The sequence below is a fragment of the Cydia pomonella genome, chromosome 6 (assembly GCF_033807575.1).
Source record: "Cydia pomonella isolate Wapato2018A chromosome 6, ilCydPomo1, whole genome shotgun sequence".
Classification (NCBI taxonomy): domain Eukaryota; kingdom Metazoa; phylum Arthropoda; class Insecta; order Lepidoptera; family Tortricidae; genus Cydia; species Cydia pomonella.
Genome location: NC_084708.1, coordinates 9,636,003 through 9,660,267, shown reverse-complemented (window position 1 = coordinate 9,660,267; position 24,265 = coordinate 9,636,003). Strand labels below are relative to the sequence as shown.

At 37.1% G+C, this 24,265-nt stretch overlaps 1 protein-coding gene across 5 annotated transcripts; it reads right to left on the bottom strand.

The window, feature by feature from the left end:
• Positions 1–143: 143 nt before the first annotated feature.
• LOC133518896 (aspartyl/asparaginyl beta-hydroxylase) lies at positions 144–24,065 on the bottom strand. Of its 5 annotated transcripts, XM_061852671.1 has the most exons (20): positions 23,940–24,065; positions 23,696–23,805; positions 23,431–23,619; positions 19,624–19,733; positions 18,139–18,372; positions 17,697–17,993; positions 14,321–14,474; positions 12,385–12,560; positions 11,436–11,544; positions 9,146–9,223; positions 8,697–8,783; positions 8,501–8,613; positions 7,995–8,322; positions 7,081–7,178; positions 5,472–5,706; positions 5,062–5,167; positions 3,524–4,103; positions 2,056–2,186; positions 1,266–1,416; positions 144–1,223 (listed from the first exon to the last, which is right to left on the bottom strand). In XM_061852671.1, the coding sequence occupies exons 2-19, from the start codon at positions 23,745–23,747 to the stop codon at positions 1,266–1,268; spliced, it is 3,228 nt and encodes a 1,075-aa protein (XP_061708655.1). In that variant the 5' UTR covers positions 23,748–23,805; positions 23,940–24,065; the 3' UTR covers positions 144–1,223. The 5 variants fall into 5 exon arrangements, with proteins under 5 accessions (XP_061708655.1, XP_061708653.1, XP_061708654.1 ...); XM_061852669.1 differs by having other exon boundaries at positions 144–1,416; XM_061852670.1 differs by having other exon boundaries at positions 144–1,416; positions 23,936–24,004.
• Between the last annotated feature and the right edge of the window lie 200 nt (positions 24,066–24,265).

The window sequence follows — 24,265 nt, the reverse complement described above, 5'->3', positions numbered from 1 at the left end:
TAATATCCGATTTCTGCCACAAGGCGGCAGACCCGTCGACACGCACGGTTTCTCAAGATTCGACAAATCGATCTAACCAGGTTTAATTTACGGGAAATTCATACAGCCTGAGCAGGGCTTGAGACTCAAGCAAATAAAACCAATTTATAATCGAGCATTGGAATTATATTCACTTTTATTAATAAATAAGTCTTAAATTATCTTACAATGTACTAACAAGGCTGCGCAACAATCATATCACATTACATTTCATACATTCGACGTCTTTCCAAGACAAATGCAAATATTGCTAACATAACACAAATGAGACTTGCTTTTTGAGATTAAAAAAAAAACGTTTTTAGGGTGATTACAAAAAAATATTTAGCATTCACTATCATTAAACCAACTTATAATAGAACACATTGGTTCTTTAGAACAGATTTATGTACTTACTATGTGAAATTTTGAGTAAAAAGTTTGATCCCTCACATTCCCTTAAGTATACAGCGAAAATAGACAAGATACTAGACGTACTTCAGTCTAAACGGACTGACGCTCTGCAAGCGTGGCCTAAACAGGATAAAAGAAACTGGTAAATAATAAGCATGATGCCTAATCGGAAACCTAGTTCCTGCCCACATAGAAAACTGTAATCATTTACTAACAATGTAACTGATATAATTCATACTAACAGATGAAGACGACAGTTGTGGCAGCCATATTTAATGTTAACCAGTCCGAAATAATGTACTGTCAAAATGACACATGTCGGCGTGAAGTCTCACCAATAGGGAGTATTACTGCAATGTTCTGTCGCCAGAGTGCAGCGGAAGCACCTATCGTAAACCATAGAGTATCTTATACATCAAGGCGGTTTACAAAGGGCCTACCGGGAAACTTGAAAATCGAAATTTAGTTATCTGCGTCTTTAATATGCAAGAGTGATAAGAGAAGTTAGATAATGAAAATTCGATTTTCTTGTTTCGCGCTAGACCCTCAGATTGTGATGCATTGTGGTAGTGGCGCCCTCTACGCAGTATTTAGCATAACATTCCTTATTGTTAAGAGCAACCAGGAAACGAGTTTATACCACGATTAGTCCTTAGAATTATGTCGTTTAATCTCAGATTTCAGTTAAGGTAATTCGTTTGTTCCACGAAAAAGTATCGCAATGCAAAATTAGTGTAAATATATCTAGCGATAAATAAATAGTTAAGTTTGCATCATGAACAAAACCAACCCTGTCTCGCGATGGTTTTGCCGTGGATTGACCTGGTTCGGGCCTAAATGGCCGGCAGTTGTGTCCGCTCGGCGGCGGAGAGGCCGGGGTGCCACACGTCCACGATGAGCACGAGGCGCGCGCCCGAGCCGTTGTGCCACACCTCGTGCTCGAAGCTGTCGTCGAACATCAACACCTTGCCCGTCTCCCACTGCCTGTGGGAACAGGGAGATATTATGACCTAACAACTTACAAAAAACTTGAAATATGGCATGAGTCGGGACACTCAGGATCTTTCATTTTTCAAGAATACTAGTGATGTAAGGTCAGTTGATCACCTGATTATCTAATAGTAGGTATAATTCATTTTCACACTTAAGGTTGTTTAAGGTTAATTTACTTTTAAGATTATTATGAGGTTTGGTTTGAATATGGGCTTAACAAAGGCGTTCGATAGGGCTAGCGTTTCGATCTTTTGTCAAATTTGCAACAAGATTTCTATTAGTGTAGTCGACTGCAGCTGTACCTAAAGATTGCATAGAAACGTTGGCGTCCCGGTAGGTCTATGTTATACCTACGTAATGTAAACAGCATTACGCTGTGTAATATATGTTGTTGTCATCTATCGAGGGGTGGATGGTCAAACCCGATAACTCGAGCAAAATTGTTCTTGGAATTGGAACTATGTGACGTACGTGGTGTTCTAATTTGAATGAAAAAATATTTTGATTTATCGGGTTCGACCTTCCAGCCCTCGCAATGAAGTACTGTCCATTGACAACATTCATTGTCATGTAACCATGTATATTCTATGGGTTATTAATTGAGCAGGTATTTGATATCGTGGTTATTACCTGGTTTCCCGGTGAACCCGTATGAAAGTATCTTTGGTATTGCTGAGTCCCAGGTGCATCCGGAGCCGGCAGTTGGTTGGGCCGACATGTGGCCGGACGTGTGTGCCGGCGCGCATAGAACTGAATTTGATCTGTCAAGGATGAAACTAACTTAAATAAAAGATGAAAAGTCAACAACTTTTAATCTTAGGCGTGACGGCGTGAGATAAATAGCATACGGCGAAAAGTGTACATCTATTTTTCACCACACTAGCGAGTGTAGTACGGTCGCATTTTCATCACTTGTCACCATGCTTGTCACGTCCTAACTAGTATGTAAGTGCGAAAGTGACAGGCATAGTGACAAATGATAAAAATGCGACCGCACTACAGCCGCAGCTCGTAAAGGCTCTCTTGATTGTTCAAAAACTGATGAGTAAGTTGCATTTATCCACAAAGTAATTTGATGCAAATTTTGAGTTGTTTCCTTACGTTGAATGATAAATATTTAATAACGTTCATTTGGATTTGGTTTGCATTTTGTTTGATGTTTTACAGTTAGTATTTTCCTCGCGGTGAAAATGTTTGTTACAATACAAATAATTACACTCGGTGGCAAAATTCGTTAAACCCTCGTGCCTTGAAATCTCCCAACGCCACATTCAAACTACTCGCTACGCTCGCGGTTCAATTTTGGAATATTTTGCTATTTCGAGTATTAATATAAGCACGAACGGTTAAACAACAACTTTACCCCTTGTACAATAAATAACTTACATTACAGTACTGATAAACATTTATTTATGTATGCAAATTAGGAACTAGAAAGAAATATCTGTTAAGTACAGGGTTAAGGCACATTAAAGCTCGGTTGCACCAAATAGTCTGTAACCGTACTTAATTTAGAGTAATTTTACTATATGAAAAAACAATTTAATATTAGTTTCTGACAAGCTACCTTCATCAGTCCGTCGATTGTGGTAGGTGCAATTGGCCTAAGCGTCCTAGATGAAAGTCGCAAGAAATTGGTTTTAAGATAGCGACTAATGTGACATTTTTCCTGTTAAAAATAAATATTTGAACCCGGGTATGTCCTTAAACTACGTCCAAGAGAGAGGTATGAGCATTGTGAATGTCATTTCGCTTTGTGTGGTAGGGCACAGCACAGCGGATGTCATTCCAGATCTAGAGCAGAACCCAACTGGGGAAGTACCTCCACCTTACAGAAAACCGCAGCCAAATAACACTAGACCGTACTCATAGTTTTGTGTTCCTGCCGGTGATTAAGGTTGCCAGAGCTTAAAGAGGGTGCGGAGAGTTAGGGTCGACAAGGCGCATACAACTCCCCTGGAGTTGCAGGCGGACATAGGCTACGGTGACTGCGTACCATCAGACGGGCTGTATGCTTGTTTGCCACCGACGTAGTATATATATATATATATATATATATATATATAGGTAGATATCCCGAATGAAGGCGAGCGCGCACCTGTCCGCGCCGGCAACCGGCCGCCGCCGCCTCCCGCCGCACCACGCCGCACGTGACGGGCGCGCGCGCACACCGCCCCTCTATCTCCCTCCCTCGCACGAACAGATCCAGCTGCGACCACTCCCCCCTCTCTTTCAGGCCTTCCTTCTCTTGCTCGTACAGCGCCCTCGCGGCTTCCCCCTCCTTTAAGATTTCCTTCCAGTGCTTTTCTAAGTCACGCGCCAAATCAATGTAAGGAGTTTCCTCTACGTTCCACCAAGGTCGGCTTTTTAGTTTCGGAACGTTGTATAAAGAGCGCTGCGCGGGTGAAAGGAAGTGCCCATGAGCTGCGCCTCTTTTATGGACTTCGTGGGCTTCTTCGAACCGCCCTAGCAATAATAAAGTATCTCCCAAATGATAATAAAATCTAGGTTCAGTGGCGGGGCCCGTGTCGCCCTCGAGGGCTTTTTGTAAGTGATCTAATGCTTCCTCGAGGCGGTTGTGCTGGGTTTTGAGTATAAAACCGTATTGGGCCAGGGCGAGGCGGTCGTTGGGCCAGCGTTTGAGAGTTTCTTTGAGCACTTCTTCGGCTAAGTCGCCTCTGAAACAACGTATTACCTATATATTAATTTGATATGATTTGAGTTAGTGATACTTCGGTGGTGGCAACGATAGGCACATCTCCGTTAGTTGATTCTCCGCCACAGTGGGTTACATAATCTATCAATCCAATGATACCCAAAGAAAAAAAATTGTGCTGCTTTTAATGCAGTTCTGTCACCAGAGAAAGGAGAAAGGATTACTATGAATGATATTCGAGCCAGAAAAGTGGTGAGAGTCAGAATGGCGGGTGTACCTAAATAAAATTAAATGAAAACCATACCATATTTTTGTACCTAATTTGTACTATTAAGTACCTCCTTTAAAAAAAATTGTACCTTACGGTACTTAAAGTTGTCACCAAAAAACAGTACACCCGCCATCCTGACAGTCAGAATTAAACTTAACAGATTAAACATTAAAGGTACTAATTCCTGGAGTAATAAAAATAATTGTACCTTATCGTTTTTTCTTAAAAATAAGATCGATAACTTGAAAAATTATAACGCCTGCAAAAGTGTAATAGCAAGAAAAATATAAATGAGTAAAACTTGGAAACCACAAATAAAATGGCTCATATTATAATTGAAGACGAAGGTACAAAAAAGGGTCAAAAATTTGGCTTTTATAGAATTTATCAATAACCACGGGAATATAGCGTAATAAAGTACACCCGCCATTCTGACTGTCAGGATGGCGGGTGTACTGTTTTTTGGTGATAACTTTAAGTACTGTGAGGTACATTTTTTTTTAAAGGAGGTACTAAATAGTACACATTAGGTACTAAAATACGGTATGGTTTTCATTTAATTTTATTTAGGTACACCCGCCATTCTGACTCTCACGAAAAGTGTAGTGCCTTCAAGTTAAATAACATGAATGATAAGTAAAATATAATTGGGTTGTATGTTCAATTAATGTGAAAGGTACTTTAAAATAGTAAATAGAAACTATCTTACCTATTGGCCATCAGGAACATAACAGTTAAATTGGTCCTGTGTGAAGGTTCGTCAGGAAACCGGCGAATGAGCAGACGGTACACTGGTTCCGCGTTGAGGTAGGTGCCTAACAAAAAATAACTGATTAGAACTTATTAACTTACATCCAGTCTGGCTAACAAACACGAAGTAGGTACATACTACGAGGGGTGATTATTCGATAAATATTTTTCGACGACTTTCTCTTTTAAAAATGACTGAACTAGATCTAATGTAACTTTAAACAGGCTGCATGATACACATATAATTCAATACAAAAAAGTGAGTACTTTCTAAGCTCAGCATGTCAGGGCTTGTAGTCTTTAAAAATCGTCTGACGCGAGAGGACAGTAACATTAGTTAATAGGTAATAAATAAGCATACATCTTTACCTCTAAACTGTATTCTGTTAATAGTTCTCTCTGCGATTTCAATCAGTTTCTTATTCGACAGGCGTTCGTTCATCTTAAGCAACTCAAGGTACGCTGCTATCGCACGTCCGAGTAGCACGTTGTCTCTTTTCCTCTCCGCCGCAGCATCCAAGGATTTGGCCACAATCCAACGCGCGCGGGCACTGGATTTGAGCTGCGCCGCGCTCGCTCGATCCGCCGCAGCCATCAGAGCGCCCTCCATGTTAGTAACACAACACACTTAAGGGGACTAGTGTATTAATCGTTCACACTTAGGACTACCATTCAGGGATTCCCCTAAGTTGGGTTTTAGACACAGGAGAAACCCTTATCTTACTTTCCTCAAGGTTAAGTAACCCATTGTCTGATTTTTTAAGTTTTATTGGGCAAATTAGATGATGGCAACACTAACACTCAAAATGTATAATCTATGGTTAGGTCCCTGCGCGCGAGCCGGGGGCCGCGCGGGGTGCGGGCGCGATACCCCGAGTCGCTCGCCGGGAGCGCGGGAAATGGCACAACGAACAAAGTTTAAATTAAGTTAAAGATGCATTCAGTTAGTCCAACCAATCCTGGAATTCAATTGAGTTTTTAATCAGAATAATCATAATAAATCGATTTAAGCAGGGCATTTATGTGTCAGCCATAAGAGACTTGACCATTTCTAACACAGGCGACAACAAGTTGGTGTTGGTGTATCCTTATGATCATAACATGCAACGAGTAAAATAGCGAATTGTGAGTGGCCACACTTCATGCGAAAAACAGTTAGACTATTTACTATTTGGAAGGAATACACCAACCAAAGTTTCAATGTCCCACATATGACTTAATAAAAGGGCTTGTTTCTGTTTCAAAATATTGGAAGGCCTAAAATTTATTCATAAAATACCTTGGATTACGGTCTTTAAACATCTTTTGCCTATTACAATTTAAGTATTTAACTAACGCACAGTCCGATATATTGAGTTATGGACCATTATCAACTTTCAGAATTGCCAGGATAAATATAAAAATTCTGACAACTTTGGTACTGATCGTGACATATGTGATATAAGTCATAAAATGGTTGCCTTATTCACATAATCATCATCTTCCTCGCGTTATCCTGGCTTTGGCCACGGTTCATTAGAGCCTAGGATCCACTTGGCAACTAATCCCAAGAATTGCGACCCACAGGGTAACTAGACCTTATTGGGATTAGTCCGGTTTCCTCACGATGTTTTCCTTCATCGAAAAGCGACTGACAAATATTAAATGATATTTCGTACATAAGTTCCGAAAAACTCATTAGCAGGAGCCAGGGTTTGAACCCGCGACCTCCGGATTGAAAGTTGCACGCTCTTACCGTTAGGCTACCACCACTTCCTTATTCACGCGATAATGATAAGATAATTTATAGATATAGATAGATTTTTTCTTGCAAAGTATCGTTATATTGTACCTATTATCGACATCGCGCTATAAGGACGACCATTAACAATAGGGCCGCCACTGTTAAGATGAAATACCATCGTTGACAAAGTTATTGACGGTTCGCAAACCTTACGGCAACGACATAAGGTCTATCATGGGTCAGTTAAGTAGTTACCTGGTTGAACTCTCGCTCCGCGTCGTCCAGCTGCTGCCGCCAGTAGGCGTCGGCAGGCTCGCCCGGCCACGCGTCTTCTATACTGTTACCACCATCCTCTGAAAAACAAGATAAATTCATTTATATGCGTTCCGATCCTCAGCGAAGCCATAATATGGTTATTTTTCCAGCAAAAATTGTAGGCCCGCTAGTTAATTGAAAGAGTAACCAATGAGGGATTAGAGATTGAGAGAAGGCCCAATTTTGCATCTCCTACTTATGACATTGACATAAGTAACTTTAGTAGTAGTACGATTTAGGTAGGTAGGTATAATGGAAGCAGTCTATTCTAAATTTAATGCTCCAGACCAAGATGACAATCGTACATTGAAAAACGCCAAACGAATAGAAATCACTATTTCAATAATTTATTAGAATGACATATGTGATGAAAATATTAGTATTTCAACGATTGGCATCTTGGCTAGACCCCCAGGTCTTTCCAGATGCAACGGCTGTCTATCGCGACCGGTATCCTTGGCATTGACCACCTTTGCACCTGGAGGGACGCGGGCGAGTTTTAGTTTAACATCAATTACAAACTCCATATGCGTATGGCGTTTGTAATTTTCACTATTATTTGAATAATAAATAATTTACAAAAAAACATTATTTGTAAATTATTTATGTTCTAAAATTATTTAATTACAGGGGATATTTTAGTTGACATGCAGTCGCTTTCTCAAAAGTCGCCCGACAGCGAAACAACATTTAAAAGATCCCCAGCAAAAATTGTTTGAAATATTATTTAAAAAAATGTTAGGTTAAAATTCTATATAAAAATGCACTCACATCAGGTTAGTCATGCAGTTAGACGATTAACATAAAAACTATTCTGTTATGGAACAACCAAGACATAACAGCGTTGTCTTTACTGCGTCTCGCTGGTCGCTCGGGTTCCGGCAGCCGTCCATATTTGGCTTCCAGCCGCGTCAGCAGTTCTTCATCGTCCACATCTGATATTTCCTCCTCGTCTTCCACTTCCTCCTCACCCTCATCCTCGATTTGCTCGTCGTCAATTATTTCGACATCGTCAGGGACATCTTCCTCTGGTTCTGGGGTTGGTTCCTTAGGAGGTGGTTTAGCCGCAGCGGGGGCTACTTTTTTCTGAACAATTGGTTCTTCCTCTTCTTCGTCTTCCTCCTCGGCTTCCTCTTCGTCGCTATAAAGTTCCTTCTTTTCTTCTTCTTTAATTGCTTGAACCTGTGGATAGGTCATGTTCAAAATCCCTGGTTCGCACTGATTTAAATAAACGGATCAAAGACGTATATCATATCATATGACTACATGACACATTTCAATCTCGACGTTTCGAGTATTTTTCAATACTTATACGATTAAAAACAATCCCAAATAAGATGTAACTGGGAAAATAACTTACTTTAGAGGTTACAGGTTCTTCTTCTTCCTCACTTTCTTCGAAAGTAGGCGATTTTCTGGTGATAGAAGGTATCACTGGCCGAGAACTCTCTTGTGACACCTTTTTAATCGGAACTGCATAAAGAAATTAATAAAGACGAAAATTGTACGAATGTAATTTAATAAAATAAATATTAATTTATTCGTGTTTGGCCTACCAGGTTCAGACGGTTCTTCCGGAATCAGAGTCATGCGTCGGTCTACAGAGGGTGTCGCTTCTCTACCATCTTCAGATTGTGGCACATCTGTTATACAAAAGTTCGTCTCAGCGGAAGGGAAGTAAGCAAATGCTATCGTAAAGTCACGTGACTAAGCTTTTTACGAATTATGCTTCAGAATATACGTGGGTAATGAAGTGGTTTCATATAAGCTTCAAAATTTATTGCAAATAGGGCATAGAAGAGCATTTTATACAACTCTAAGCAGTAACGAGAAAATGTAAGTATGTACTTTAAATAGTTTTGACTATAGGACAGTACGGCTGTAAACTAATATCTACGTAAGAAAAGAGAAAGTTAAGTATGCTACAACGAATCAAATCGAGATTTAGCCTACAACAATACAAGCTGTATTATTCTGTGGTAATAAGTTTAAAATGTGTACGCACCACTGGAGGCGGTGGCGCGGCGTACGATAGCGTGCGTGGCGACCAGCAGGGCGCCCCCAATGCTCAGCTTCAGCCACACTGCAACAACGCCCCACACTTAGGGTCGGCCGTTTCAAGCTTAACGTAGATGCGGTAATGTTAATACTTTCGATGCTACAGACCCCATCATAGACGCGGTAAAAACTATAGAGTCCGTAGATTTATACGTACGCGTACGTATTTATACTTTAGCGTTTCAATAAGTAAGATATCTACAAATGAGACATTTTTGACCAATAGCTTGTCTCGACACGGGGCTTTTTATATTTACTTGCTACGCTACGGTAGTATTGTCTTTTTGATAACTGAGTATGCCGGGTTAATGAGGTCAATTGATATGTTACACAGTGAAATGAGATTTAAAGAGGAATTCACTTTTTAATCTTTTGAGCAACAAATTGGTGGCTGTGACATTGTATAAGCCTGAGAGAGAAAGAGAGAGGTTTTCAATAAGTTTGAATGAAAATTAATCTACCTAAAGCTATTGCTTTCTAAAAAGGATGACGGTGTCAACAGCCGGCAACCGGTATAACATATATTAGCTCGAGTAGACCAACATTAAACCAATCATAAGAATACCTACACCGATTTAGTGAAATTACAACATCAAGATGCGAATGATCCGAAAACATCCATATTTCTCTTATTCGCGATATGTTCGGTCTGTGAAACATAGATCTATTTTTATATTGTATTACGTCTAAACACTCAATTGAATACAGTTACGACAGGTGTATGACTGAACGAAAATACTCTGGAATTGATGAAGTATTTTAATTACAGCTCCTTGGCACTCTATCAAATATGGCGGTAATGGCGTGGAGTCCAAAGTTTCCGTTATTCGATCCCACAGTCCTAATTCTACAGTTTAAAGAACTTCTCATGAAGCGTTTATCGCTCCATTTAACATTGCGACATAGACGCATAAATTAGAATAAATAGCAATCGTTTTCATAAAATAAGTAACTCGGAATGTCATTTTTTTTCTATTCATAATTGAAATAAAAATGCACAAGTTTTAGTACGTTATAAAAAAGTATATTGCAAAAATGCAAGTTTATTTTAATTTTTACGATTCCAGAGAGAAGTGTTGATTCTTTTTTGTTCGGTGTACGCGTCAGCTCGCGTAAGGTCTAATCATAGAGAAATAAGTAAGGATAGAGTGAGTAGAGCTCCATACATCAGTTTAAGGTAAAAACCCAAAACGTGGGTTATTTTCGTAGTCGACATCCAGCGTCAAGTACTGATGCACTGCTACTTAACAATAAATGTCGCGACGAACTAGAAGTAACTCAACAATTTTCAGCTAATATTATCCAGAAGTCTATTTTCAACTCCTTATGCTTGTAATATTGGTTGTAAATTGTTTTAGCAATACATTTTTCGTCAGTCGCGACACACGTGACATCTGGTGTCAAGTAGCGGTACTGATAAATCCACTACTTGTCGCTAGATGTCGACTACGAAATGATCCGCGTTCTGGTAAGAAAACTGATGTATGGAGTTAGAACTCAATCCTTACTTATTTCTCTACACTAAGTAAAACACATAGCATAATATATAAAAACTTGTCGTTTGGAATTCTTAATAGTATTGTAGCACAAGTTAAGAAAGCTGAGTGTGCAAAGAAGTGCAAGGGGCTAAATAAAAGATGAGAATATAATGAACATTTATTTCGTTTTTACGTAATTCTAGTATCATCGGTTTATGTACATTAATTATGGGTAACGTTAGTGGTAAGCGAGAATTATTATTACCATGCTCATGGTGATGTGAGGCATTATTGTTCAGATTAGTTAGGAAATATTAATTAAATCAGTTATTAAAACGAACAAGCGTTTTTGTTTTACCAGATAGGCGGTGCGAGAATTTGTATGCGAGTTTCGTTACATTGCCGACTATCTATTACCAATTCATTATTAAATTGATCGATCTAATACCGCAGTGTAAAGTTTTCGCATCGTCTAAATAAGGCTTTAAAGGCGCGTTTACAGAGGTAACAAAAACGATATCAAGGCCCACCACACAGGAGCTGAAAATATGTCTATGGTCACGGAATAAATTCAGACGTTGTCTGCTGGGAAAAAAAAATCAGTACCGATGTCTCTATGGTCAAGGAATGCCTGAATTTATTTCGAAACCCAAGATATTCAAGTGCTGATTTTCTGAAAAATATCAGCTCGTGGGGATCGGCTTAGATAAAGATTATCTTAGTAAAGCGTGAACAAAACAGAAAAAAACCGTTACTCACTATGCGAGGCCTCTGCTTCCTCTTTGCGAAGCTGCTCCTGGCGCTTCTCGTACTCCTCTTCCTCTTCTAGCGTGTCGGTCGGCTTCTCGGATGAAGGCTCATCCTCTACCTGATTCACAAAATCACGTCATTAAGAAAGGACCAAGTGGCTCGTGCCTCAAAGACATTTTTTAGTTTCGGCGTATTATTTTTACACCCTTATATTAACTTGCAATGTTCGTATAATTCAATGTTCGGTAATTTCGAACCCCAGCTCGTACAAATGATTTTTTCGGAACTTATGAACGAAACATCATTCATCACACTTGCTCGAAAAAGATCTTATTTCGTGCAGGTATACTGAAGGACAAAGTGGACATTGTGAAAAAAAAATGCTTTAATTTTATTGTTTAATAGCCGGTTAAAATATTTTTACTGAATTTTTCAATCGTGGCTGAATGCCGGTTAGGTTTGTACCTTCGATGCCTATCCTGTCAAAGAACGACAATATAGCGGACGAATGTTTGTAACCTCACCTTATTTAAGAATTATTATGCTTAAAATTTAGTTTTTTCTTCGCAAGTGTGATGAAAAACATTGTCTGTAACTCAGGGGGTAAGAATATTGCAAACTCGAGTCTTTAATGCACTCCAGTCTGCGACTGTCGTTCATTTAAAAAATTTTTTGCAAATTTTCACATACCCCGCTCGTTGCACAATGTACTATTGATGTTTACCAGTCGCTCTTGGGTGAAGGAAAACATCGTGAGAAATCCGAATTATTCCTAATCAGGCTTGGAAACTAGGTATCTATTTTGGAAGTCCTGCTTTATTATAAACTAGCTTTTGTTTCAATTCTTGGGATTAGATTGCCGAGCGGACCCTAGGCCCTAAGTAACACGTGGTTGAAACACCGGGATAACTCTTGGAGTAAGATGGAGGTCACGGTACTATGATTTAAAGCGACGTACCTCATCGAAAGGCTTTCCAGAGGGCGCGGTGATACGTTCCACCGGCGGTTCGTCATCGTCGGCCTCGAGGAAGTCATCGTCGGGCTCGTTGGTGTCGTCATCGTCGTCGTTGTCACCGTCATCTCCGTCGTTGCCATCGCCATCGTTGGCGTCATGGCCTGCATCTTCGACGGATCCTGTAATAATTAACTGAAACTTAAATAAATCTTTATCAATTATTTCCGAAAACTCGATGATAAAAACCCATCAGAATCTATGTGCAACTTGCATGGAATGACTGCCTAAAACTAATTGCCCCGTAAAGAATTACTTTCCTAATTACAACTTTATGTTTTTCAGTAAAATACAATAGATAAATGATGGAACAAATAAATAAACTTTGCTTATACTGAAAGTTCCTACAATCTCAAGAACTATAGTAGATATGTAACATTTTTTTTACAATACCTTTTCTGACAAAGCGTACACGTTTTCTTTACGATAGAGTCAACCTGAAAAGTACACAGCCCATTTTTCCTCAAACACTTTTTGTAAGATAATTTGGACCCTCAGTGGTTTTGTATGGCGTTTGTGGGGTATCTAATTTGATTCATTTTTTGACCTTATACTTGTGCATGTAGGATTTTTTTACTTGACTCATTTGGCTACCGAAGGTTGTCTGGATCTGCTGATATGCGATTTTTATTGTAAATTATTATTATTATTAAGTCCACAACTGTAATTTTAGTTTAGAGAGATGTTGTTGAAATACTTCTTTCTCGATTATCATCCCCAAGACCAATATGCTCTACTCTATGGAAGCAACTGAATTTATAAAACCTATTATAAACAGTTGCACGAGAAGTAGGCTTCATTATAAGATGATACTCAAAGCCTGGTATAACTTTGTTGTTGACTAGGGCACATTGAAAGTCATATAAAATACTCGGGTTATCGGGGTTATAATTATAAAACCATTCGACATACAATATTCAAAATGCCAGCATTCCTAAAATACACATGACATGCAAATAAATTGTACCTGAAACATTTGCTAAAGAGTTAGGTTTTCAAACAATAAACCTTTCTTTCACTGATTTCTAAGTGGCTTATTATAGGATCTTTATTGCCCACGTGTAGCTTACAGGTTTTAAACGTTGAGGTGTTAAACTAAAATAATTGATGTCTAGATAAGTATATTAGGAAAATATTCCTCAGACACGCATACCGGCTAACAAGATTTGGCTTATAATTGGCACTAAGATCCATTCTACCTTAGAACCTGAAAAGGAAGGGGATTGAATTAAAAAAAAAATGGGATGTGGTTGAAAAACAAAAATGTTTTTGTGTAACCAAAAAACTATATCCTCGTAAGGCTCAAAGTCCTACCTACGAGTATAATATATATTATAAATCTCACCCAGCCTGAGCCTGTTGTCAGCCTCTATCACTAATCAATTGTTTTTCTTTAAGCTGTATCTTTTACTGAGGTGTGCCAAAGACGAGTATTCTATCTATCTATCTTATATAATTCTATCTATTGCGGTATCTTGATAAATCGTATTCAATTGGAACAGAGTTGCGTTTGTTTAGTTTCGTTCAGTTTTTCAACAAAACATAATCAACACTATTCCCCACTATAGGTTCAAATTTCAATAGCAAATGCACATAAAAAAGGATAATGACTGTGTAGAAGACAATAAGCAAGATTAAAGTGCTCGCTCCATACATAGATGAAAACCCATTTATAATAGTTTTAAGCGAGCCTTGCGAAAACATATTTGGGATAAGATTTAAGCTTAATAAGCATTAACTTTTAAGCGTGTTTTAAAGTTTTTAATAGGTTGTTTTACCATACCTCCTATACAACTTATTATGTATTCAGTAAGGAACCTGACCTATGCAGTGAGCACTCTAAGCTTACCCTTTTCTTTAAGGTTTATACATAAATGTATACCTTGGTCCTTATCATCGTCATCATCATTATCATCTTCCTCAGGCAAGGCGGGCAGCTCGACATCGATGGGCTCCTCATCCTCGGGAGCTTCCTTTTCTATCTTCTCCACTTCTAGTGACGTGTCTTCCTCTTCTTCATCGTGTTCTTCTTCATCCTAAAAGTTAACACGCCACTTAATAATGAGAATTACATATTCTGAAATGTCTCTGTATTTAATAGGTGTATAGTAAGTTAACAAACCAATACAACTTGGTCATCAATTTGTGACGTACCTAATGTATTTGTTTATTACTGATTATTTTATGCCATACAATCAAATAAAATATGGTAAAAATTATCTAATTGACAAATAAATATCGTTGTTTTATTCGTCAATACCTAAAAGAAACGGGACACTTAAAAAGAGTATTACGAGTATATTTAGAATGTCATTATTGTCATTGATAATATTAATATACATATTATATTAGCCATTTGCGCATTTACAGATACTGTTGAGTTTATTTACACTTGTACAATTGAACCTAAAATAAAAGGTTTCACTTAATAAAAAAGTGTTATAATACTTTAAAAAACATAAGCCAAACACATTAAGCCTTCTACACTCTTAATAAAATGTAAAACTTAAAAATAAAGATTAGAAAAATAACTTTACTTTAATGGTATTGTGAATTGTGAAGCAAAAGTTGACAAAAACAAAATTAAAAAAAAAAAAACACCAACCCTTTTTGTCTTCCGATATGGGTCCAAATAGTATGTATAATTCATTCTTTCACACTTTTATGGATCATTATAATGCGATATTTACTTCAAAATCGGTCGTAGTTAGTGGTGCATCAGTTTTTAGTGAGTGGGCTACTGCGGACTTACATCAACGAAGACGTGCACTGTATGCCTTGTATGAGGAACGGCGGTTTAACACGAGTGATGAATTTAAAGAACATGTCAAGCAATATTCGAAAAAGTTTAAAATAGATTGTCATATAGCTAAGCGAAATTATCTAAGTCAAAGAATAAAAAATAGTCCCAACATTATTAAAGCAACCTGGAAAGTAATCAATGTGGAGACTGGTCGCTCGAAACACAGAGTGAATGATTTTAAACTAAATATTGATAACAAAATTATAGATTCCAATTTAGAAGTAGCTACAGAATTTGAAAATTTTTTCACTGACGTACCAGTTTTCACAACTAAGGATTTAAATTCATCACCCTCATCCGCTGTTACTCTATTAAAAGATAACGCTCCAGAGTGTTGTGGAGATTTTCATTTTGAACGTGTTTGTACCTCCGATGTAGTAAAGGCGTTTAATTCGGTTAATGTCAAAAAAACGAATGACCTCTGGGGAGTCTCTGTCCATGCTGTCAAATCCTTAGTAGAAATTATAGCGCCTGACTTAGTAATTATATTTAACAACAGTGTTGATTGCGGCGAGTTTCCTGATTTAATGAAACATAGTAAAATAACTCCTTTATTTAAATCGGGTAGCAACTCTGACCCCACTAACTTTAGACCGATATCTGTGCTACCAACGTTCAGTAAGATTTTTGAAAAATTAATTCTTTCTCAATTAGTACGACATTTTAACGTCAATAATTTAATGCATAATAAGCAGTTTGGTTTTACACGGGGTCGCTCGACAACCGATGCTGGTGTTGAGCTAATTAAGCGTATCTTCGATGCCTGGGAGGAGTCACGAGATGCTATAGGTATCTTCTGTGATTTGTCTAAGGCCTTCGACTGCGTTTGTCATGAAACATTAATCAGGAAACTACACTATTATGGAGTTAGAGGAGCGGCACTGGATTTACTTAAGTCCTACTTAAATGGTAGAATACAAAGGGTCGATGTGAATGGACAGCGATCACCGGGGTCATTGGTCTCTATGGGTGTACCACAGGGGTCAATATTGGGACCTTTCCTGTTCCTTATCTACATAAATGACTTGCCATTCCTTGTAAAGACCCACCATGATATAGTATTGTTTGCAGACGACACTTCACTTATTTTCAAAGTCAAACGACAGCAACAAGCTTACAATGATGTAAACGATGCTATTTCAAAAGTAGTAAATTGGTTCAATGTTAATAATTTATTGTTAAATGAGAATAAGACTAAATGTATTAAGTTTGTCACTAGTAATGTAAGGCATGTAAAAACAAGTGTCATTGTGAAGGATGAGGAATTGGAATTAGTTGATAGTACAGTTTTTCTTGGTATAACTTTAGATTCTAAACTCCAGTGGGGTCCCCATATTGCTACTCTTTCGAATAGACTGAGTTCTGCAGCTTTTGCAGTAAGCAAAATCCGTCAGTTAACTGATGTCAAAACAGCTCGATTAGTATATTTTAGTTACTTCCATAGCATTATGTCATATGGTATTTTACTGTGGGGTGGTGCTTCAGATATAAATACCATTTTTGTTCTGCAGAAGAGGGCTATTCGAGCAATATATAAAATGAACCATAGAGACTCACTGAGAGATAAATTTAAGGAAATTGACATCATGACAGTGCACTGTCAATACATTTATGAGAATATTCTATATGTGCATAAAAATATTGCCGATTTTAAGAAAAATTGTGACATTCATAATATTAATACTAGAAATAAACATAAGTTCGCCGTGCCCTTCACTCGGCTCCATAAAATTAAAAAATCATTCATGGGTAATTGTGTGAGATTTTATAATAAACTTCCAAACCATATTACTGAGTTACCAATTAATAAATTTAAGAATCATGTAAAGCGTAAACTTATTTCTAAAGCTTATTATACCACACAAGACTACATGAATGATAAAACAACGTGGGATTAATTGTGATTCGAAATGATTAATTATTTATTATATTTGAATAATGATGATGAAATGGATATTCCAATGCATGTATTTCCTTTGTTGTTTTTATTATATTTGTTTGACATTTAGAATTTATTCTAGAAACAATCTAGACTAGTATTTTTTATACATTTTTTTTTGCATGACTATATTTTGTGAAAGTTTTAGTATTAAATTTGATCTATGAATTATATTCATTAGTATTATATATGGGATAATATTTACAACATCAATAAATTGCTCTGATAATTAGATTAAGATAATTATATGTAATACTGTCTTACTATTCATAAGTGCTTGTTGCTAGGCCTACATGAATAAAGTATATTTGAATTGAATTGAAACAAAAGAAGCAGTGCCAAGACTGTTAAATTATTAATTTCTGTATAATTTAGAACAGTATTACAAAACATGTAACAGTACTGTTGCAAGTATTTGAAGTTATTGTTTTAGAAAAAGCATTGAGTATTGTTAGTGCCAATCGAAAAACGTTATAGATCTCAAAGTACAATTTTCACTCGCAAATCATTTTGCACCTCATTATTTTGTTCATTGCTATCTCCGTTATCATGATTATCTTCCTGGTCATCATCATCATCATCCTGTTCAATACTCTGATTATTTTCTCCATCTGCATCGTCGTTTGAATCATCATTTTGTTCGACTTCATTGCTAAATGGTTCATCATCATTATCTTCGTCATTTTTGAAATCATCCTCGTCATCTCGATCATCAGCATCATCTAGTTCATCTTCGTTATTCTCTCCATCTTCGTCGTCATCCGGTTCGGCTGCATTTTCTTGATAATATTTCCTATATGGGAGATCTTCTTCCTGTTGTTTATGATTAATTTTCAGATAACATATTTAGTAAACACTTAATATTATAATTTCATGAAATTGATCAATTTTAGAAAAAAAACTTCATTTTGAGCTTTTTAACAAGTAAGACTATACATTACATTAATGACTTTATCACCTCATCATTAGCTTCTAAATCCTGTTCTGCACTCTCATTCTCTTCTTGTTCTTCATCATCGTCTTGAGTACCTTCATCATCTTCGTCATCATCTTGAGGGTCATCATTTTCTTCATCACCAAGTTCTTCGTCATCATCATCTTCTTCATCATCATGTTCTTCATCGTCATCATGTTCCTCATCATCTGCTTCTTCACTATGCTCTGCTTCCTCATCATGGTCATCATCAACATCCTAATTGACATTTTTGTACACAACATATAACAATACTGTCAAACCTTAATTTAAGCTGTCTGTTTGCCTTCTTTGTTTTATTACTTTTTATTTTGCATTTGTGTATGTTTATGCTATAAATTGTACATATACTTATGTATGGATTAATTATAGTAATTGGTAATATGAATATTTAATTTGAATTACCAGTTAAGAAAACTGAAAATCTTATATGAATGCAAATAAATTAATTTTAACATTACGAGGGGCGTCTGAAAAGTTCTAATCCTAAGATATTTAGAGGATATATTATATGCGTTTATGATACTGGCCACTAGAAAGGCCATTTAAAAACAAATTAATAAAAAAAAACACATTTTTATTATTCTGTTTCGAGATATTCAACGGAGAAATTCATCATGTGTGAATTACCAACGAATATTACGAAAATTGAGCACCGTGCTGTAATAAAGTTCCTAACAAAAAGTGATAAATCACCGCAGTGGCTATTATTTACGGTGCTTATGCCACGGTCAAAAAGTGGAGTCGCTTATTTAAACTCGGACGGGAATCGAACGAAAACGACCCCCGCTCAGGGCGGCCAATATCGGTAGTGACCGAACAAAACGTAGCTTTAAATTTAAAGTGCAAAAGTCGGTCTCTAAGTTAATGGCTACGGTGTTTTGGGACTGTGATGGCATTCTTTTAATCGATTATTTAGAAAAAGGCTCTACGACAAGCCATAGTTGAGAAAAGGCAGGGTGTTTACCCTGCGTGCGTACCCACCCGTTCACACCGCTAATGTTGCGAGGCGTGCTCTGAACTCTGAAGGAAGTTGGTTTTGACGAAATTGACCACCCACTCTACAGCCCAGATCTAGCCCTAATCAATTATTTTCTATTCAATAATTTAAAAAAAAGAGTTGAGGGGAAAGCGATTTAGAAGTGACAAAGAGATGAAGGCGGCTGTACAGGAGCATTGTGAAGGGCAAGATAAAGAATATTTTTTTTAAATGGCCTAAAAGCTCTGTACTTATAAAAAATGTAAATAATGCATTGAGTTACAAGGAGATTATATTGAAAAATTAACATAAGTTCATTTTTGTAAATTGTTTTTTTCTATCTTAGGCTTAGAACTTTTCAGACGCCCCTCATACATTAGATAAAGCTCTAGAAATCTATTGAAATTGTCCGCCCTGTACAAAATTACTTTGATCATATGATTTTTCTGGTGAGATGATACTGATGATTACAAAACATACTCAATACTCACATGATGCTTTAGCTCCAGCGTGTGCTCATCATGGTGGTCATCATCTGGAGCATCTTCCAGCCAACCTTCTAGCACACCAGAGTATTGGGATTGCACTGCATTTGCTTCCACTACATGATATAAAGTATCACTTTATTAACATACATAGCTATTACAAATAGACTAAAGCTAAGTAAATAATAGTGCCAGAAGGTTTATTATATCCAAAGCTGGAGTTAATTTAGTCCTTTTTGGACATTGATAAATATATCTAAGTACGGGCCTAAAGGGGAATAAGAATGGGGCCAATACAGCAGTGTTACGCACACAAATTCGAGCCGATTGTGCAGTGTAACACAACAACGCAATAGGGTTGTTTCCATCTACAAATCTTAGGGCAGAATAGTATCCTAATAAATTCTTATGGATTATAAGAACATGTTAAACTACCTTTAGTAGACCTCTAATTAGCATATTTTTGTAAATATTGAATTTAAAATATATTTTAACACACGTCACGTGACCGAAGTCGAAACGACATTAAAGATTCTGATGACGTCACAACTCTCGGTTTGACACTGGGCTGTAACCGCGAAAATCGAAGTTCGTCATTGCGGGCATTGTTCTCTGTCATTTTAATTACGTCTTAGTAAGAGTAAAAGTAAAAGATCCCCACAATATACGATTTTCGGTTTTTGCGGTAGGCCCCCCGTTGTCTGTTCCAAAGACGCACAAAAGGGTGTAGCAGGATAGCCTAGGAAAAATTGCCCCCAGCGATTTTGGGCCGAAACTGTAATCAAACGATGCCTTTTGGGGAGGTTATACTCTGCACAAAGTTTCATCCCTCTGTTACCCCCTGGGGGTGAAAAAAACCCGATTAACCCCAAAACTGTTTTAATTATTTTTTCCTAAACTATGAAAGTGACGAATTTCAAATTTCGTACAAATATTAATAAGACTAAAAGCTATGTGCTAAAAAAAATATTAACCCCCTAACCATTGAAATTCTTGTAAAAAAACAAAAAAAAAAAAAAAATCAACCTGTATAATATCAAGTTTGGCTCATGGTACCACACCATTTTTTTTTTCAAAAATGAACCAGTTTATATTCTACATGATACAAAAGTTTCATGGACCTATTCCAGAAGGAACATTGCGAAATTAATATGTATTGGCTCTTTGGTGCGTACTATTCATTGAACTCCCACTAAGAGCCTTGCATTATTAATAAACAATGGCTTGCGATCGGACCGCTGCTCGTGCCCGATTTGAAAAAGGTGGGGATAAAGAAGTATGAATCAAACTCATTTGTACATGGATCTCAAGTTTGGCTCATGGTACACACACCATTTTTTTTTTAAATGTACCAATTTATATTCTATATTATATAAAAGTTTCATGGACCTACTCCAGAAGGAACATTGCGAAATTAAAATAAACGTACTATTTCGTAGCTACTAATCATTATACTCGTATCATGCTTAATACGCAACGTCTCGGACCCGAAAACAAAATAATTTAAAAAAACCGGCCAAGAGCATGTCGGGCCACGCTCAGTGTAGGGTTCCGTAGTTACTCTTCCGTCACAATAAGCTAAACTGGAGCTTAAAGTATAGTAAATTGTTAACCAAGGGATGAAACGGTACCTTTCACGTGAGTTAAACAAATAGGCAAATTTGCATAATCAGTACCTAATTAAAGTATGTCTTTTTACTATGAAGGGGAAACTTTTTGCGATAACTCAAAAACAGCTAAACTGATCATGTCCGCTATAGTTTTCATTTAATGTCTTTCTTAAGATCTACTTCCACGATTTTTTTAATTTTTTTTGGACCTATGGTTCAAAAGTTAGAGGGGGGGGGGGGACACATTTTTTTTCTTTCGGAGCGATTATCTCCGAATATATTCACTTAATCAAAAAATGTTTGTTGAAGACCCCTATTAGTTTTGAAATACCTTTCCAACGATACCCCACACTGTAGGATTGAAGCAAAAAACAAAAATTCACCCCCACTTTACGTGTAGGGGAGGTACCCTCAAAAAAATTAAATTTTTAGATTTTATTGTACGACTTTGTCGGCTTTATTGGTTTATATATCCATGCCAAATTTCAGCATTCTAGCACTAACGATCACGGAGCAAAGCCTCGGACAGACAGACAGACAGACAGGCAGGCGGACATGGCGAAACTATAAGGGTTCCTAGTTGACTACGGAACCCTAAAAATGTTTTTATAAATACAAATGAGTTTGATTCATACTTCTTTATCCCCACCTTTTTCAAATCGGGCACGAGCAACGGTCCGATCGCAAGCCATTGTTTATTAATAATGCAAGGCTCTTAGTGGGAGTTCAATGAATAGTACGCACCAAAGAGCCAATACATATTAATTTCGCAATGTTCCTTCTGGAGTAGGTCCATGAAACTTTTGTATCATGTAGAATATAAACTGGTTCATTTTTGAAAAAAAAAATGGTGTGGTACCATGAGCCAAACTTGATATACAGGTTGATTCTTTTTTTATTTTTGTTTTTTTTACAAGAATTTCAATGGTTAGGGGGTTAATATTTTTTTAGCACATAGCTTTTAGTCTTATTAATATTTGTACGAAATTTGAAATTCGTCACTTTCATAGTTTAGGAAAAAATAATTAAAACAGTTTTGGGGTTAATCGGGTTTTTTTCACCCCCAGGGGGTAACAGAGGGATGAAACTTTGTGCAGAGTATAACCTCCCCAAAAGGCATCGTTTGATTACAGTTTCGGCCCAAAATCGCTGGGGGCAATTTTTCCTAGGCTATTCTGCTACACCCTTTAATACTCAAGCCGTAGCCATTTTGGTGGTGGGCAATTAATTGAAGCTTCGATATCTGCACTAAAAATGAATACCATAGAAATGCTAATGGACAATAAATACTTTATGAATTATGATATATAAAAACTCATTATTACAGAAAACATATTTTATTAGCTGGTTAAAAACCCACACGCACGCATACACAGCTTGCCCACCACCTAAATGACTACGGCTTGAATATCAGATTCTGCACCGAGAATAGCACCTATATAATTACTTTACTCTTTGGTATGTACATAGTTGTGTCAAACCGTAAACTGTGACGTCATACAATTTTCAAAGAGCGTTTTGGGCGCGAAAGCATGGGTCAAAATATATTTTGTTAATTTAACATATTTAAAGCCGTCTTTAGGGTAAAAGTGAAATTTTAGGGCAACGTTTGATTAATATAGAATGTATTACAAACATTTCAAAAAATTGGAAATAACCCTATTGGTTAATGAGTTTGCATCATGCACGCGATTGGTCACAACTAGTTGCGTTAGACTGCACAATTGGCTCGAATTTGTGAGTGACACCACTAAACTAGTACTATTCTTGGTGCCCGTTAGGCCCATCCTTAGATATATGTCAATGTCAAAATTCAAAAATTTGGCACTTTCAACCACCGCTTTGAATTTGCCGCTTTGCAGGGAATAGAGTTGTTTTGTTTGAAAATGCAACTGTTCCAAATAAATTTGACTTAAATTTAATTGAACTGAATAAGTAGTATAGGTAGGCCCTTGGGCCTTAGGAGGAATGTGAGTAGACTAAGGAAGCTGCAGCACTAATAAATAGTTTTATTATAACATGATATGTTTATGAAATCATTGTTGGAGTTCACAAACATATTATACACTTAATGTAGTACTAATCATACCTTGACTAACAAAATTCTAAATGACAACATTCAAAAGAAAAGATTGGAAGTTATTCATGTAGAACCTTCAAAAAATGTAATAAATAATAATAAGACAGGAATAATATTACTTACATTCAGACAGGCCACGGTTTTCCAGTATAATTAGTCCAATGAGCCCAATCAGCACAAAGAGAAGAGAGAAGAATATGATTTTGGCACACCAGTGCCCCCCGGTGCCATGGTCATGATGCGAGTGCATAAACACATCCCCCTCGCCAAGCGCCGCCGCCGTCCCGCGCGGCTCATCTACTCCCAAATCATCTTTAATACAAATAAAAGAACTATTAAAAAGAAGATGCCAATATAACACTAATAAGTTTAAATTCCTTAATCTTACCTTTTTTCCTCTTCTTATCCTTACGCTTCCTTGGTTGCACGTCGCCTGACATGGTTCAGTTTAATCTGGCGCTCAGCAGGCGACAGAATCTCTCTTATTGTTTCATAACCCTGAGTAAACAAAGAACACTTACTTATACATACAAATAAATTAAGGGCACGAGTCGTATAACACTACCAAATGCGCAATTTTCTTAAATAAAGATAATATGCGCACGTTGAAAATGTTAAAATAACCTACATACATGTGAGTACCTATGCTGCTTTCTTGAATTTATTTTAGAATTTAACCTAAAAATAACCGGCGGAGACAGCTGAATATGCCGCGGGTAGGATACAGGATAGGGGGGCGGGGCGGACAACTGACGTTTGTTGACGGCTGCCGCAGTAGTTCAGAAACCGTATTTTTTTTTACTTTTTCTACACAAAATACGCTAAATTCATAATCAAAGTTGCTTCGCGGAGACGAAGTTCTATCTATAACTAATTTCGATTAAATGCAGATGCTAATATTAAATTACGTTTAGTAGGTATAAATACCAAAAAATAGAAACAATGATCAATAGTAGTT